Source organism: Nerophis lumbriciformis, linkage group LG37 (assembly GCF_033978685.3).
Source record: "Nerophis lumbriciformis linkage group LG37, RoL_Nlum_v2.1, whole genome shotgun sequence".
Taxonomy (NCBI): domain Eukaryota; kingdom Metazoa; phylum Chordata; class Actinopteri; order Syngnathiformes; family Syngnathidae; genus Nerophis; species Nerophis lumbriciformis.
The window spans coordinates 19,792,764-19,809,340 of NC_084584.2; the positions used below are offsets into that span (position 1 = coordinate 19,792,764).

A 16,577-nucleotide genomic window follows, 5' to 3' on the forward strand; every position below is an offset into this window, starting at 1 on the left:
TGTGGAGAGAGGAGAACCTTACAGGACAACCATCTCTGCAGCAATCAGGCCTGTATAGTAGAGTGGCCAGACGGAAGCCATTCCCTATTAAAAAGCACATGGCTGGCAGCCTTGAGTTTGCCAATTTGCACATGAAAGACTCAGATCATGAGGAACAAAATTCTCTAGTCTAATGTGACAAAGACTGAACTCTTTGGCGTGAATGCCAGGCGTCATGTTGGGGGGAAACCAGGCACCGCTCATCACCAGACCAATACATCAGTGAAGAGTGGTGGTGGCAGCATCATGCTGTGGGGATGTTTTTCAGCGGCAGGAACTGGGAGACTCGTTGGGATAGAGGGAAAGATAAATGCAGCAAGTTACGGAGACATCCTGGATGAAAACCTGCTCCAGAGCGCTCTTGAACTCAGACTGGGGTGACGGTTAATTTTTCAGCAGGATAACGACCCTCAGCACCCAGCCAAGATATCAAAGGAATGGCTTCAGGTCAACTCTGTAAATGTCCTTGAATAGCCCAGTCAGATCCCAGACTTGAATCCCATTGAACATCTCTGGAGAGATTAGAAAATAGCTGTGCACTGACACTTCCCATTCAACCTGATGGAGCTTGAGAGGTGCTGCAGAGAGGAATGGGCGAAACAGCCCAAACATAGGTGTGCCAAGCTTGTGGCATCGTATTCAAAAATACTTTAGAATGCAATGGCTGCCAAATGTGCATCAACAAAGTACTGAGCAAAGGCTGTGAGTACATGTGATTTTTGTTTTTTATCTTTAATAAAATTTGCAAAGATTTATAAAAAAAAAAAAACGTTTTCACATTATCGGGTATTGTGTTTAGAATGTTGAAGCCTAAAATGATTTTACTCTATTTTAGAATGAGGCTGTAACATAGGGCTAGGCGAAGGCCATATCTCAATATTTTTAGGCCATGTCACGATACACGATATATATCTAAATTTTTTGCCTTAGCCTTGAATTAACACTTGATGCATATAATCACACCAGTATGATGATTCTATGTGTCTACATTAAAACAGTCTTGTCACATACTGCATTAACATATGCTAATTTTAAACTTTCATGCAGAGAGAGAAATCACAACTAAGTCAATTTACCAAAACTGTATTTATTGAACAGTTATTAAGCAGTGGCACAAACATTCATGTAATTTCCAAAACAGAAAGTGCAAGATTGTCAGAGACATTTTAAAACAAGCTATTAGTGCACTTTTGTGCATGATGTCACTAAGATGACATATCAAAACAACACTAAATTAAAGCGAACTTCTTGTACAGAACGCCACTACAATAGTTTAAAACAAATAAAGTGCACTTTTGTGCATGATGTCACACAAGATATTTCAATGACTGTCAAATAAAAATTAGCTGATCGAATAGTGTATGTCCTTCGCTATGTGGTAGGTTTCTGCGGACGTTGTTGACTATTTTTTTCATACAGTGTTGATCTGGAAATGGTTGCTTCGGCATTTTGTGGGTGTAGCACCGAACGGAGACGTTGACATGCGGAGTTTTAAGCACTCTTCATTCTCTAGCGGGTGACTTTTCAAATGATGCTCCAAATAAGCAGTACTGCTACTTTTTGTAGCAACGCTTTTGCCGCATACTTGACATATTACGGTTGTCTGTTCGACATCTTCCCGCTTGAAGCCAAACCACCGCCAGAGGATGGACCCTGTGCAGTTTTTCTTGGGGATTAATTATTCCTTCATTTGTTACCAGATTCCCACCTTCTTTCTCTCGTATTACCACTTGCACCACTCCGCTTACACCACCTGCCACAACTAACGTTAGCTACCTCTCTGCTCCGCGAGAGCGTATGACATTGCACGTGTGACAGTATGTGACGTATGTAACAAGGTGCGCTTGTTTTATGTCTCTGTGAGAAGGAGAGACAAGAAAGAGTGAGAAAAGCCTGTAGTCTAATGCCCGCAGCTAAAAGCAACCTTGTGTGAACGTATACTCGAACATCACGATAGTCATTTTCTATATCGCATAGAGACAAACCCGCGATATATCGAGTACCGTATATTACCAAATAGTAGCCTGGGCGTTTATTTCACAAAATGGGGTCAGACCCCGGGCGGCTATTAGGACATGGGCGGTTATTTGCACAAGGTTTTTATTTATTTTTGCACCAGGCTGCACCAGGCCATTATTTGGTTACAATGGTTACTGTCCAGTATTTTTTTTTCGTACAAAAAACTTTAAATGTAAAAGCTATTGTAAACATACAAACAAAAAAACAACAGATCAACATGAGGTAGGCTATCAAAAGACAAGAGATCAACAAGGCCTCAACATGGCAGTAGTGCAACAATTGTCAAATAGAATACCAATACTAAAAATAAATAAAACTTTTTAAATAAAGCAGCCTACCGGGAAAAATAAAATTATGGTACCAAGTACTCAAGTATAAAACCCACCATCAAAACAGAACAATAATACTGTCACTTAAATAAAATAAAGGCTACAGTACTCAAAATTTTAAATAAAGCAGCATACGTGATGTAACCACTGACACAAATTAGCATCAAGCTCGTCGCTCACTTTCTTCTTACCTCCACCAGATAAGCGAGCCCGTTTTCCATCGATTGCCGACTGAGATAGTAGTTCTCCCTTTTTTTGTTTCCATTCTCGTACACGTTTTGGGTCAATGTTAAACTGCCTGGCCGCTGCCAAACCAGAATTCTGCTCCGCATACTTCACAACCGCTAGCTTGAACTTTAAGTCAAACTTTCTGTATTCTTCCCCCTTAAAGTATTCCCGTCCATCAGTTGTGGTGTACCGGTATCCTGTTCATTCAACTCACTGCTACTGTTGCTTGCCATGCTGAAACTTTTCCTCGTGGGTTTGTTGTTGTCGTTGAGTGTGTGTTACGCTATATGCGGTGACCCATTGCAATATGTTCATTACCCAGAATCCCCACGTAAAGTCTGCTGTTACCGTAATTACCAGAATTATTACACCTTTTCTTTTCCTTTTAGCTTATAAATTAGGCTTAATGAAATCAATATGATTTTAATCTAAATTATGCAAATAACAGCCCATGGGCGGCTATTTGGACATGGGCGGTTATTAGGAAGAGGCGGTTAATTCACAAAACGGGGTCAGACCCCGGCGGCTATTAGGACATGGGCGGTTATTTGCACAAGGGCGTTTATTTGGTAATATACGGTATATTCGATATATCGCCCAGCCCTACTGTAACATAACAAAATGTAAAAAAAAAAAAGAAAAGAAAAAGGGAAGCACTGTGAATACTTTTTGATGCACTGTACTTGCTTAGGAGATGGCCTAACCTGGACGACTTGAGCGGGAATTCATCCTCCTCTTCATCATACAGTCCAACTATGTCAGGAAGTGCTCTGTGCTGAGAAGCCAGGAAGTTGAACATATCGAATGTTGCTTTCCTAATGACAGAAACAAGTCTTTAGAGATGTACAAGACAAGCTGAGCTGTTACGTATTTTCAAGAGCAGAATACCGCGTGTAGACTTCAGCCCGGGCGCAGCCGCTTGGGTTAAGTGGAAGCTCTTCCTCGATGTTGTCGCATCGGTGGAATCGGAAGCGGTAGCTCTTGCAATTGGCGGCGCCCTGCAGCTGCTCCAGCAGAAAAATGACGGCGTCGTGGACCACGCCTAGCACCCGCGGCCCGCACATGATGCCCAGAGGCAGCTGCTTCATGTGGAAGTCAGCCCGGGCATCCAGAACGCCCTCGATGACGGCACGCCAAGCGACTGAAAGGGCGACAAAGATTTTTCGACACAGAATTGACAGTATGGTGCACTTTAGGTTACCAGAGCAGTTCTCACCCTCCATACTGTTGGCTTTAACACAGAAGCCATCATCACTGGTGATTTCAAAACGCAGGTGAGGCTGGTTTGTGTAGGTTCTCTTTCTGTGTTTGGGCAAAGGGACCTCATCCTCTGAACTACCGCCTAACAAAGTATATACAATAAAATTTACATTTTATTACTGCAGTGCAAAAAACAGCATTCATAGCGAGAACAAACCTGCAACAGGCTCCCAATCAGAGAGGTTACCATGGCGAGCACTGACCCACGTGTGCACCCTACCTTGAGTAGCTGGTGAAGGAGCAGGTCGAATCTCTAACTTAGCATGCCTGAGGAAAAGGAACAATCACATGTATTTGTACACAGAAAGAGAAATAATATACTGTTGAAACGTAAAAAATAGATTATCATTCAAAGGTTTATACCAGCAATTAGATTTACAGGATGAACTAACACATGTCATAGGCTGATAACATGCAACTCAAGATATTTCAAGTCTTCTTTTGATACAATATTGTTTATGGCTTATCGTTTATGAAAAGCTCTAATCGAAAATCTCAGAAAACTATGGGTAAAAAAAACTAAGCCAGGATCATCAAAATTATAACAAAAAAGGCTTGGCGTATTTCACTTTGTATGTACCGTATTTTACGGACTATAAGTCGCAGTTTTTTTCATAGTTTGGCCGAGGGTGCGACTTATACTCAGGAGGGACTTATGTGTGAAATTCTTAACACATTAACACAAAATATCAAATAATATTTAGCTCAATCACGTAAGAGACTAGACGTATAAGATTTCATCGGATTTAGTGATTAGGAGTGACAGATTGTTTGGTAAACGTATAGCATGTTCTATATGTTATAGTTATTTGAATGACTCTTACCATAATATCTTACGTGAACATACCAGGCACGTTCTCAGTTGGTTATTTATGCGTCATATAACGTACACTTATTCAGCCAATTGTTCACTATTCTTTATTTATTTTAAATTGCCTTTCAAATGTCTATTCTTGGTGTTGGGTTTTATCAAATAAATTTCCCCCAAAAATGCGACTTATACTCCAGTGCGACTTACATATGTTTTTTTCCTTCTTTATTATGCATTTTCGGCCGGTGCGACTTATACTCCGGAGCGACTAAACTCCGAAAAATACGGTAATGAGTTTATATTAGGGCTGGGCGATATGACTGAAAACTGTATCGCAGTTTAAGTGTTTTACTGTATATCGGTCGATATTGATAATTATCTATATTTTTTAGTACCTATCGAAAAAAACGGCGAGGTGAAAAATATATTAAATGTTAACATTTGTATGTGAAATGTATAGGAGCAATATGATGTGCCCTATATAACACAATCGTGTTATTAACACTAAAACAACGTACACAGTAAAACACGTGTACTAATACATATAAACACAGTGCTGTCATGTAACTCCACATTGTCCTTCAAATAAACAAATACAAATAGGGAATGGACGAGGGTTGAAAAGAAGAGAGATGAGCGCTGTTTTGGTTTTTTTAAATCCAAAAAACTACCATACTGTCAAGGTAACTTTTCCTGTTTTATTGACAATTTATCCGCTCTCTGCAGCCTTCCTTTTTAAATTCCTCTTCTCACTCCATGCAAAGGATCAACAGCAAGACGACGCAACGAAACTGATAGTTGATACGGTTACCCGATTGGCTGTTAGCATCTCCTTCCCATTGTTTAGTGCTCGCTTTCTGCTTTGCCCGGTTACCAGAGCCGAGTACCTTTGTTCATGCAAAAAACCTTGCTTTGAAACTTCCGGATTCTTTCGACCAAAATAAAATAAATAAATAAATGAATACATACATAAACCAAAAATATATATTTTGAACGTTTTATCAAATCACATTTTCTATTACGTGTCTATAGCCATTAGGGTTGTACGGTATACCGGTACTAATAAAAGTACTGCGGTACTAATTAATTGAAAACGTTACTATACTGCTTTTTAAAAAATACCGGTACCATTTCATCATCTGCATGACTGCGGCGGTGACTAGAGAGTTGAGGCGCATGATGTTGTGTGTCAAAACGCACACACAAAGCGCATACAAGCAATAACATTGAAGAGAGGAAGAATGGCAAAAAACGACAATTCTTCTGGTTAATAAAGCAATATGGAGGTATTTAGGCTTCAAAACTAATGATAAAGGTCACGCCGCGCTGCAACTGTGGCTTTAAAACACGCCTCGCCAAACGTGGCAATTAGTGTTGCCACCTTTGCTTCAAACATTTAAATAAGCATTTGGATCTGCACAAGGACTTATAAAGACTGACAGGTAATAATTAGTTGTTACACCTTTCCTGCTGTTCGGCTCCGATGCAGACCGTAGTCTAGGAGCACAGGGCCGATGTTCCCTCCAGAGCCGATGTTTTCGTCAGGGGTAACACCCTTCACTTTATCCCGCAATGGTCTGCTAAGCTCTGCTTTTGGGTCAGAATGATGAGGCCGCCGAATCGCAACAATCGCTTTATTATTAGTTTTGCAGAACACAACCGAACCCTTTCATCACTCTACTGCGCAGTGCATGTTGCACACTCTACCGCTCTCTCTCTCTCTACTCACTCACTGACATCACTCACCCAACCCATATATAACCACATTCTTGCAAAAACACATTGTACGCTACGGTCATAAGTAAACCAGCTCCTCTGTTGTGCACATGTAAATACGTAGATGCGCACACAGCTGCTTGGCTTGATGCCAAATATTAACGTAGTTAAAACCGCCCAATTAGAGTCAATTAATGCGCTGTTGGAAGGGTGACCGTGCCAGCAACCTGAGGGTTCCTGGTTCAATCCCCACCTTCTACCAACCTCGTCACGTCCGTTGTGTCTTTGAGCAAGACACTTCACCCTTGCTCCTGATGGGTCGTGATTAGGGCCTTGCATGGCAGCTCCCGTCATCAGTGTGTGAATGTGTGTGTGGGTGTGTGAATGGGGAAATAGTGTCAAAGTGCTTTGAGTACCTTGAAGGTAGAAAAGCGCTATACAAGTATAACCCATTTACCATTTAAATGACTGAATTTTGTAACAAATTCCTTCAATTTGTGTTACCTACTACATGGCTTATCTGTGTACTTTTATACATATTTTTGTTTTTAGTATTTACTAATATTTGTATTTTCCTTAAAGCACAAACCAGGAGTGGCAACCATAAATCATGAATAATTTAAAATAATGTCAAAGCTTTTTTATTCTATACTAACCTAATCCTTAATTATTGCAGACTATATGTGAAGTGTCAAATTATAAATGTTTCACCTTTTAATTTTTAACCATCTAAAATTGTTCTTTCAGTGCAATATGAAACATATATTTAATGTATTGTAAGATTTTCTATTAAAATAAAGCCAATATGACATTTTTTGTAGTTCCCTTTATTTAGAAAAGTATCGATATACATTTTGGTTACCGGTACCAAATTATTGGTATTGGGACAACCCTATTAGCCATATACAGTATATTGATATTGTTTTATCAGCCCAGGCCTAATTTATTTCACAAACTCCTTTCACATTTGACGTTGAATAAATGAACTTTTGCACTTTTTTCTAATTTTTGGAGTTCCAAGTGAGCAGAACTGACCTTGAAGAAGTTGGAGGAGTAATTCTCAACATTAGAGGTGTGGTTGAACTTTCCTCGTTGGGATGGTTTTTCAGAGGCGGAGCTTGTCTTTTCACACCACTGCAAGGAAAAACACTTACGTTAACTGGTTCCACACTGTCCCCTGACCTACCAAGCACACCAGCACTGTTAGCAACAAGAGGTGCAGATACAAGAACTCATTTCCACTTGCTGCCATTATAGTACAGCTCAGAGGATAGCTTTTTAAATAAAATAAAAACAACCTGGCTTACTACACATCTGAAAATTAGAGTTCTGTCAACTACTCCTCAACTCACTACAGAAGTGGCGCTGCAAGTTTTTTTCCCCCAGAAAAGGAGCTACACTAGCATTAAGTTAAAATTCTATTTGTAAATTAATGTTAGCAGATAGGTTCACATAGCTATGCTAGCACTGTTAATGTGTGTTAGTTTTATGTTGTTGTATGTGACATGACATCTGCTATATAGGGACAAGTGTAGGGCTATAGTGAATATGTAATAAATTGATTAACACAGTCGCACTTTTTTCAGCATGACTGTGCACTTAGTTCACACTGTGCATGGCCAAACAGCTCATTAGCATTAAAGCTACAGAAACATTAAACGGCATATCCTCATTAGGACTTAGAAAAACACATTTTACATTTCTAAATGTATTAGATAGAACATTTCCAATACTACACAAATACTAATATGGTGAGGTCTCTGATTACTTATGTTTACATTCATAAAAATTACGTTATACATTCATAAAAATTAAGTTAATCAGTCCCTTGCGATGTTGCGATATTCATACATCTATATACACATATATACATTAAATATACAGTATATACAATATATATATATATGTCCATCCATTTTTTACCGCTTGTCCGTCTCGGGGTCATGGGGGTCTATCCCAGCTGCATTCGGGCGGAAAGTGGGGTACACCCTGGACAAGTTGCCACCCTCATCGCAGGGCCAACACAGATAGACAGACAACATTCACACTCACATTCACACACTAGGGCCAATTTAGTGTTGCCAATCAACCTATCCCCAGGTGCATGTTTTTGGAGAAAAACCAGCAACAATACTTTTACATTCCGGAACCTGTATACCCAAGCTGTAGTGACAGTTTATCTAGCGTAGTATTACATTGTCTTGCGACAGCTATCTACAGCATTAGCCGTAAACTATCTACAGCAAGAGGTAAGCTCACTAGGGCAAGAGGTAAACTAGCTTTTGCATCAGCAGCTGAATGATTTTTGATTTTGTAGAGCAAAACACAATGTGATAGGACACCAATCCGTACTGACAAACATGAACAATCATATAACAGTATCTGTAAAGTATTGTCCCTCATTTCATGCTTTCTTTGTACACCGCTATCTCAACAGTGTATATACTGTAGTTAAACGGTGATGTGCTGCATGTAACATGATCAATAATATAGTGACTCAACTGTGCTGTTTCAAGTAAATACTAAAACAACTTACAGTTGAGTGTCTTTAAAGTGACAATGTAAACATCCAGTGTAAAACAATAATATTCACTTCAGTGTCTTTCACCTTTACTTTATGAGAAACAGTGTGGAAAATGCTGTTTCTCAGAAAAAATAACCAACAATTAAACTTTGAATAATTTAAATACCTCACTAACTGATGTTTGGCCTCGCTGGCTTTATATATATGTTCTGTGATGGTTTAAGGTGACGACTTTTCCAAAGTGTATCCAGCCTTCTGCCAAAGTGTAGCTGGAGGCCCAAGCCCCCCCACGACATCGAGAGAGAGAGAGAAACGATGGAAAATAGATTGATTTATTGAGGATTTATCTAGTAGCATTTCAGTTTACTCCTATTTCCCGTGGTGTACCGTTTTTTTGTTGGTGATTTCTTTCTGTGCAACGTGACCGGCTGGCCCTGTGTTGCCTCGGAAACGCTCGAGAGGAAAGTGGTGTGCTTTGCAGAAGGCAGAGTTTCTTACCTCTGCCAAAAAGGTTATGTTTTTGCCAATCCTTCTTTGTCTGTTTGTAAGCAACATACCTCAAAGAGGTATGGATAGATTTAGATTTTTTTCTCAGGAAATGTAAAAAAAAAACCCAAATACTTCCTCTCATCTACCAGAACAAACTTTACTTCCTGCTTACGCCGTTCCACGCCCCCACCTTGTTGCTCTGCGCAGAGGATTCTGGGAGATGTAGTTTATTTTCAGACCTGGCCAACGCTAAAGCGGCAGAAAAGACTCCACACCAAGTTTTTGTTTGATACCGTCATGTGTCACGGCATTATTGTGAAGACTTCGAAACCGTAGGACCGCGGTATCTACAAAACCGTTACACCCCTAGTAGTTACCATATTTTCCGGACTATAAGGCGCACTTAAAATCCTTTTTTTCCCTCAAAACTCGACAATGCGCCTTATAACCCGGTGCGCCTATGTAAGGAATAAGTTTGGTTGAGCTTACCCACCTCAAAACTATTTTTTTTGGTACATGGTGTAATGATAGGTGTGACCAGTAGATAGTCAAACATACAAGATAAGTGTAGACTACACTATGATGGCAATATGTCTTAAGTAAACAACACCAACATTTTGTATGTTCCATTGAAAATATAGAACATTACACACGTAGCTCAAAAATCTATCAATGTTTTAGTACGACTTTGGTAAGCTATGAAGCCGCACCCCTTGAAGGATTGTCGGCGCATTAAACATACAAGTATTATTATGGCGTGTGTATAAGGTAAGACATATTATCTGGCGTTTTGTTTCGCAATATTATGCAAAAGCAACTTTTCTTACTTTCTTGTACCTGCTGATTGGTATTTAGGATCCTGAAAAATTGTGTGGTGCCGACGCTGCAGTCGATAAGCTTATTCTTTTTCTCTGTCTTCTTGTTATGTGACATTCATCCTCCGCTGTTGCCATTTCTAATATAAGGTAGTGTAAGTTCTTACTTATATCTGTCAGTAAACTCGCCATGAAAGCGCTAAAACATGTGTAGTGAGTTTACATAATTCACCCACGAAACTTTAGTTATTAGAGTTCCGGTCGGATGGTTTATCACGGGACAAATTTCCGGTGTTGTTGTTTCCGGACGAGGAGATGCTGCTCCGTTATTGATTTAAGTAAAGTCAGATTGTCATTGAAACAGTTAGCTTCATCTTTTGACACTTCTCCCACTCCCGTCCTTGCACGCTACACCACTACAACAAAGATGACGGGGAGAAGGGGGAGAAGACGCTGCCGAAGTTGAGCCACGTAAATAAGACCACCCACAAAATGGCGCATCCGGAAGAGTGTCAGAAAGCGGCTTGAAGATGATCTGTAAAACATAATCTATGCAACATTTTGACCAAATAACCACCATTACATGTTGTGTAGACCACAAGGAAGTGTTTTAAATTTAGAAAAAGAAAAAAAATATGACTCCTTTAATGCGCCTTATAATTTGGTGTGCCTAATATATGAAAAAAGATAAAAAAAATAGACCATTGAAGACAAATTATAGAAATCGCAAGTTGATTAAATGTTTTTGAGGAAAAAAAGCCTCACAACATCGCAACTTTTTCCACCACGATCTGAAAAGCCTGCAAAACCCTGGAGGGCTGTATAATATAGGACCTGTAAATGTGACCATAAATGAAAAACGTGAAATACCTGGAATCCTGACATTCATCTTCAAGTTCATCGGCAGGCTCGCTTAAAAAGTCCACTTTGGATTTTTTCCTCTTTTGATATGGAATGATGCGCTTGTCACGCACTTGAGGTGGCATAAGTCCAGGAGTTGTCTGCAGATTGTCAGCGGGCACCCCGCGCAAGTCACTTGGGCACTCAGAGCCTGCGACAGCAGAATAATGTTCATGGTCCTGAACTCGTATTGTATGACGCTTGGTCCTCATGCGTTTAGCAACATTCAAGATGATGGGCATTGTCTTTAGAGGGTCATGATGGGAGGCCATTGTTTTGGTGGTCCTGTCCTCAGACATAGCCAGGGCAGGACTGGGGTTTGGATCACAGCGCAATGTGACAGAGGACAGGGCGGGACCAGGGTCAGGATAACGGTGCAATGTGACGGTGGTCGCCGCAGGACTGGGCTCAGGATCATGGCGCAATGTGATGAGGGAAGGGGCAGGACTGGGCTCAGGATCAAGGTGCAATGTGACAGGGGAAGGGGCAGGACTGGGGTCAGGATCAAAGCGCAATGTGACGGGGGAAGTGGCGGGACTGGGGTCAGGATCATGGCGCAATGTGATGGGGTAGGGGGCGGAACTCGGGTTGGAATCACAGAGCACAGTGACTGGGGCCGTGGCATGGGTGGGTGGACTCAGAGTTGTAATGCGTTTCATGGGCACCACTCTGTAAATTACTTTTTTGTTGTTGGGTGGTAATGGCATGTGGCTTCCAGCAGGGAGGACGTTGGTAGCGTGTGCGCTAGTGCAGGGCATGATGGTCACACGAGGGGCTATTTGCTGCGCGGAGTTACGACCATGGAGCATCTTAGCAATCTGACTTATCTTACTATAGGTGGGGGAAGTTGAACTGAGCGTCTGATAGGTGTTGGTTTTTAAGTCTTTGCGCAGAATCTGCCCCTGACTGTTGACTAGCAGGACCTGGGGAGTCGACGGAGGGGTTGCATGCGCTGCCTGGTTGGGAACTACCAGCTGTGCTTGCTGCTGCACTCCAGGCTTTGAGTTGTCCAAACGAATGGAAATGGTTTTGCCACGCATGGCTCCAGGTGAGACATTTAGAGTGCTTGTCCCGTTGAACACAATAGGGGCGGTGACTGGACAGGGGGAAGGGGTCATGCCCATGGAGGTGTTGTTCACAACCTGTGCTGACCGAGAGGGCAAGATCACTTTAATTTTGTGCTGCTGAGGTGAGAGACACGACTTTTGGGGGCTGGGAGTGTGGCGTACTTTCTTTACAATTATTTTTTTCATTTGTGCTGGGCTTGTAGGCTTTGGGGTGTAGTCCAGGTCCTTTGCATCATCTTTAAATCCCTCGGTGGAGTCTGTGGAAGACACATCATCATTGTCAGGATTGGAGACGTTGTTTGACTCGACAAATACATCTTTGGCAGATGTCTCATTGTCTATGAGAACCTCCTCGGTTTGAAGAGACATGTGCGGGTCGAAAGCGTCGAGAAAAACAGGCAGTGATGACTCTTCCTGGAACTCACTCGCCTCGCTTTGACCTTGTTGCGACGTCGACACCTCGTAAGCAGACTCCAACCTCTTGAGAGCAACCGTCAGCTGCTTAGTAGGCGTCCTGAGATTGGCGAGAATTGGAGAACTTTCACCACGTCGAACTTTGTCGTCGTCTGCCTCCTCGCTTCGGTCGCTTTCCGACCCGTCGTCCGCCCCGTCTAGCTGGGGAATAGACGGTGTCGAATGAAGTGTTGACATTTGTGTGCTGCTAACTGCCTCACACACCACGGTGCGCGTGAGTTTAATACGCTGGCTGGAGTCGTCGTCATCTTCCGAGTCCGCATTCTGGCTCTTTATTTGCATTTCCACAGCCGTCTCGTCGGAATCCAGCCTCACGCCCTGCGCACCGCAGTTCAACACTATGTTATCAGTGAGCAGAGTCTCGTCAAACATTAGTTGGGTGTTCAAAACAGAGGCCACCGCTACCTCAGTGTCGGTGTCCAACACAGTATAGGGCAGGTCCTGTGCCATCAGGTGCGCCACTTCCTCTGTTTTGTCAGGAGCAAGTGAGATCCCGTTTGTTGTAGCCACGGCAGCTTCCTCTGCCTCGGATGACGCTAAGAAGTCTTGGGGAACCTCAGCAGACACTGGAGTGGTTATCTTGAAGGCGTGCCTCCCTTTGGGGGACACGTGGAGAGGAGAGAACGCTGCAGAAATGGATCGAGATGGGGAGCTCCAGACTGGGGAGAGCGAGTTTTGCCTCGACAAGGGCGGAGAGGATGGTGGGAAGTTTGAGGATCTTGGAGGGGAGCTGAACAGGGCGCATCGAGAGAGGACGGCTCCGCCAGAGCGCAAGGCAGAGGGGTCGTTCTCAGTCGGAGAGGCGCTACAGCGGCTCCTTGACGACAGCCTTCTACGTCGTGGGCTGTTGTCCAGGTCCCGCAGGGTGAGAATTTGATGCGATTTGGAAGAGCCTGAACCTAAAATCGAGACTTAAGAATGAGTCTGGCACGTTTCTCAAACAAATTAAGGTACAGGTGAAACTTAAAAAAATTGAATATCATACAAAGGTTTGTTTATTCCAGCAATTAGTTACTAATATTAAACAGTGTCAAAACATGCAAATATATTTCGACCCATCTTTTGATATAATTTTGATGGTGACAGCTTATGAAAACCTAGAATTTAAAATCTCCTAAATATTTGGGATTTCTAAAAACTGTAAGCCATGATCATCAAAATCATAAGAAATAAAGGCTTGACATACAGTATTTCACTTTGCATGTAATGAGTTCGTATCACATATTGGTTTCACATTTGAAGTCAAATAGCTGACATGAATGAACTTTTGCAGGATATTAAATTTTTTTGAGTTTCATCTGTTTGTGTTCTTTACCTGGAGAAGGGAGGGGTCGGGATGATCCCCCTGCTGGTCTCCTGGTCTGCGTGTAGCTTGCATGTTTGGATCCGAGTGCATTGTGTTTGGAATTAGGGGACGGGGTAGCGGAGGTGAGTGGACTGGATGAGGTGCTAAAACAATCTGGGGTCTCCACATCTGAAAAAAAAAAAAAACTTTTTATTTTATCTAACCAACCAATTTGTTGATTTATGAAATAAAAAAAGGTTTCAGTCTCACCCCTGTATAGGTTAGGACTGTGGACTATGGTGTGATTCTCCTCCTGATCGTACTTCAGATCCTGCTCCTCAGCAGGGAGCGGTGTGCTTACTTCTGTTACCTTACAGGTGTACTTGCATTGTCTGCGTGGATCCACGGTGCTCCAGTATAACCGTGAACATCTACAAAGAGGGGTTTTTCATATAACAAATAGAGAGGAAACAAAGGTTTTGTTTTGTGTAATAAGGGCAATCACTTACTGGTATCCAACAGGATATAACGTCCTCCCATTAGATGAGAGTTCGGACAACACACCAAGTTTCTGAATCTGCAGAGACCCTGAAAAAAACAAATTATTTTTTAACATTTACAGTGTGATACACTTTTTTTAGGTACACTGGCACAAGCAAAGGTAATGCAAAACTATTGTTTTTAAGTACTCAGAGGTACAACAAAAAGTCATTTTAATTAGTAAATACAATGTCCCCTGTGTATATGTATATATATATATATATATATAAAAAAAGATATACATACCGATGGTCATATTTATAGATTCAGGCTCAAGTCCTGTGAGGAACTTTCTTTTGAGAGTGATCCCTTCAAAGTCCACATAGACCCGCCGGGGGACTTCAAATCCTTGCCCAGACACCATCTGAAATAATTTTGCAAAGCATAAACAAAAACCAAAATAAAAAACTTCATAGGCACAACATAACCCACCTCCACGCTGACAAGGTCCTTATGCTTAAAGCAGTACATCTTCATGTCCTCCTGGAACACACAGTCTTGGGCTCGAGCGCACATAAAGTGGAAATTACTCTGGCAGGTGGAGAGGCAGCACCCCACAGTGGCTCCCGACTGCCCGCAACGATCACAACGCTAGAGAATAAGGGGAAAAATTGTTATGATAAATAGGCTTAGAAGCACAAAACCACGGTTTTCCTCATAAAAAATGTCCTCTACTATACAAAATAGACATTTCAATGACATTCTAACGCAATACAGAGCATCGGAAAGTATTCACAGTGCTTGACTTTTTCCACATTTTGTTACAGCTTTATTCAAAAGATAATACACAAAAATATAAATGTATATACATTTTTGTCCTCAAAATTCTACACACAATACCCCATAATGACGATGTATGTGAAAAAGATTTTAAAGCTTTTTGCTATTTTATGAAAAATTATTTTAAAAAAAGAAATCGCATGTACTTAAGTATTTTCAGTCGTTGCTCAGTACTTTATTGGTACACCTTTGGCAGGAATTACAGCTTCAAGTCGTTTTGAATACAATGCTGAATGCTTGGCACACCTATCTTTGGGCAGTTTTGCCCATTCCTCTTTGCAGCACCTCTCAAGCTCCATCAGGTTGAATGGGAAACGTCAAGTCTGGGCTCTGGCTGGACCACTCAAGCACATTAACAATTAACCTGAAGCCATTCCTTTGATATCTTCACTGTGAGCTTAAGGTCCGTGCTGCTAAAAGATTAACCTTCCCCTTTGTCTAAGTTCAAGAGCGTTCTGGAGCATGTTTTTATCCAAGATGTTTGTACATTACCGCATCCATTTTTCCCTTTAGCCTGACTAGTCTCCCAGGTCTCCCAGTTCCTGCCGCTGAAAAACATCCACACAGCGTGATGCTGATGGCACCATGCTTCACTGTCGCGATGGTATTGCCCTGATGATAAGCGGTGCCTGGTTTCTTCTAAACATGCTGCCTGGCATTCACGCCAAAGAGGTCTGTTAACAAACACAAGGACAAATACAACACACTGATACTGCCATAATACATGTGTATATATAGAAATGTTTATTCTATAGTATCTTTATGTAACTTATTTGTTACTCTATTTTATTATATTTCTATTTATCCTTGTTTTTCCTGTATTTTTAGTGCTACCTGCTGCTGCTAGAAATTGAATTTCGCTGAGGGAACCTTCCCAAGGGATCAATAAAGTTCATATTTATCCATCTTCAATCTTTGTTGCATCAGACGGTCTGAGGGTCTTTCAGGTGCATTTTTGGCAAACTCCAAAAAGGCTACCATGTGCTTTTTTTACTAAAGAATGACTTCTTATGGCCACTCTACATACAGGCTTGATTGGTGGATCGGTGCAGAGATTGTTGTCCTTTTGTAACAATCTCCTCTCTCCACAGAGGAACGTTGTAGCTCTGACAGAGCGACCATCAGGTTCTTGGTCACCTCCCTGACTCGGGCCCTTCTCCCTTGATCGCTCAGTTTAGACGGCCAGCCAGCTCTAGGAAGAGTCCTGGTGGTTCCAAACTTCTTCCGTTTACAGATGATGGAGGCCACTGTGCTCATTGGGATCTTTAGGCAGCAAATATTTTCCTGTACCGTTCCCCAGA

At 41.7% G+C, this 16,577-nt stretch overlaps 1 protein-coding gene across 5 annotated transcripts in view; it reads right to left on the minus strand.

The window, feature by feature from the left end:
- The window catches only part of kmt2ba (lysine (K)-specific methyltransferase 2Ba), a 69,680-nt gene that overhangs the window by 4,082 nt on the left and 49,021 nt on the right, over window positions 1-16,577 (minus strand). For 3 of the 5 annotated variants that reach the window (XM_061930928.1, XM_061930926.1, XM_061930930.1), the window contains exons 23-33: window positions 14,929-15,087; window positions 14,743-14,860; window positions 14,466-14,544; window positions 14,227-14,387; window positions 13,987-14,145; window positions 11,101-13,570; window positions 7,438-7,551; window positions 4,033-4,142; window positions 3,832-3,957; window positions 3,504-3,756; window positions 3,320-3,430 (exon numbers count right to left, since the gene is read on the minus strand). In XM_061930928.1, coding sequence (XP_061786912.1) covers window positions 3,320-3,430; window positions 3,504-3,756; window positions 3,832-3,957; window positions 4,033-4,142; window positions 7,438-7,551; window positions 11,101-13,570; window positions 13,987-14,145; window positions 14,227-14,387; window positions 14,466-14,544; window positions 14,743-14,860; window positions 14,929-15,087 — 3,860 coding nt within the window. The remainder of the gene's footprint in view (window positions 1-3,319; window positions 3,431-3,503; window positions 3,757-3,831; window positions 3,958-4,032; window positions 4,143-7,437; window positions 7,552-11,100; window positions 13,571-13,986; window positions 14,146-14,226; window positions 14,388-14,465; window positions 14,545-14,742; window positions 14,861-14,928; window positions 15,088-16,577) is intronic. The other 2 variants (XM_061930929.1, XM_061930927.1) reach the window with 2 other exon arrangements.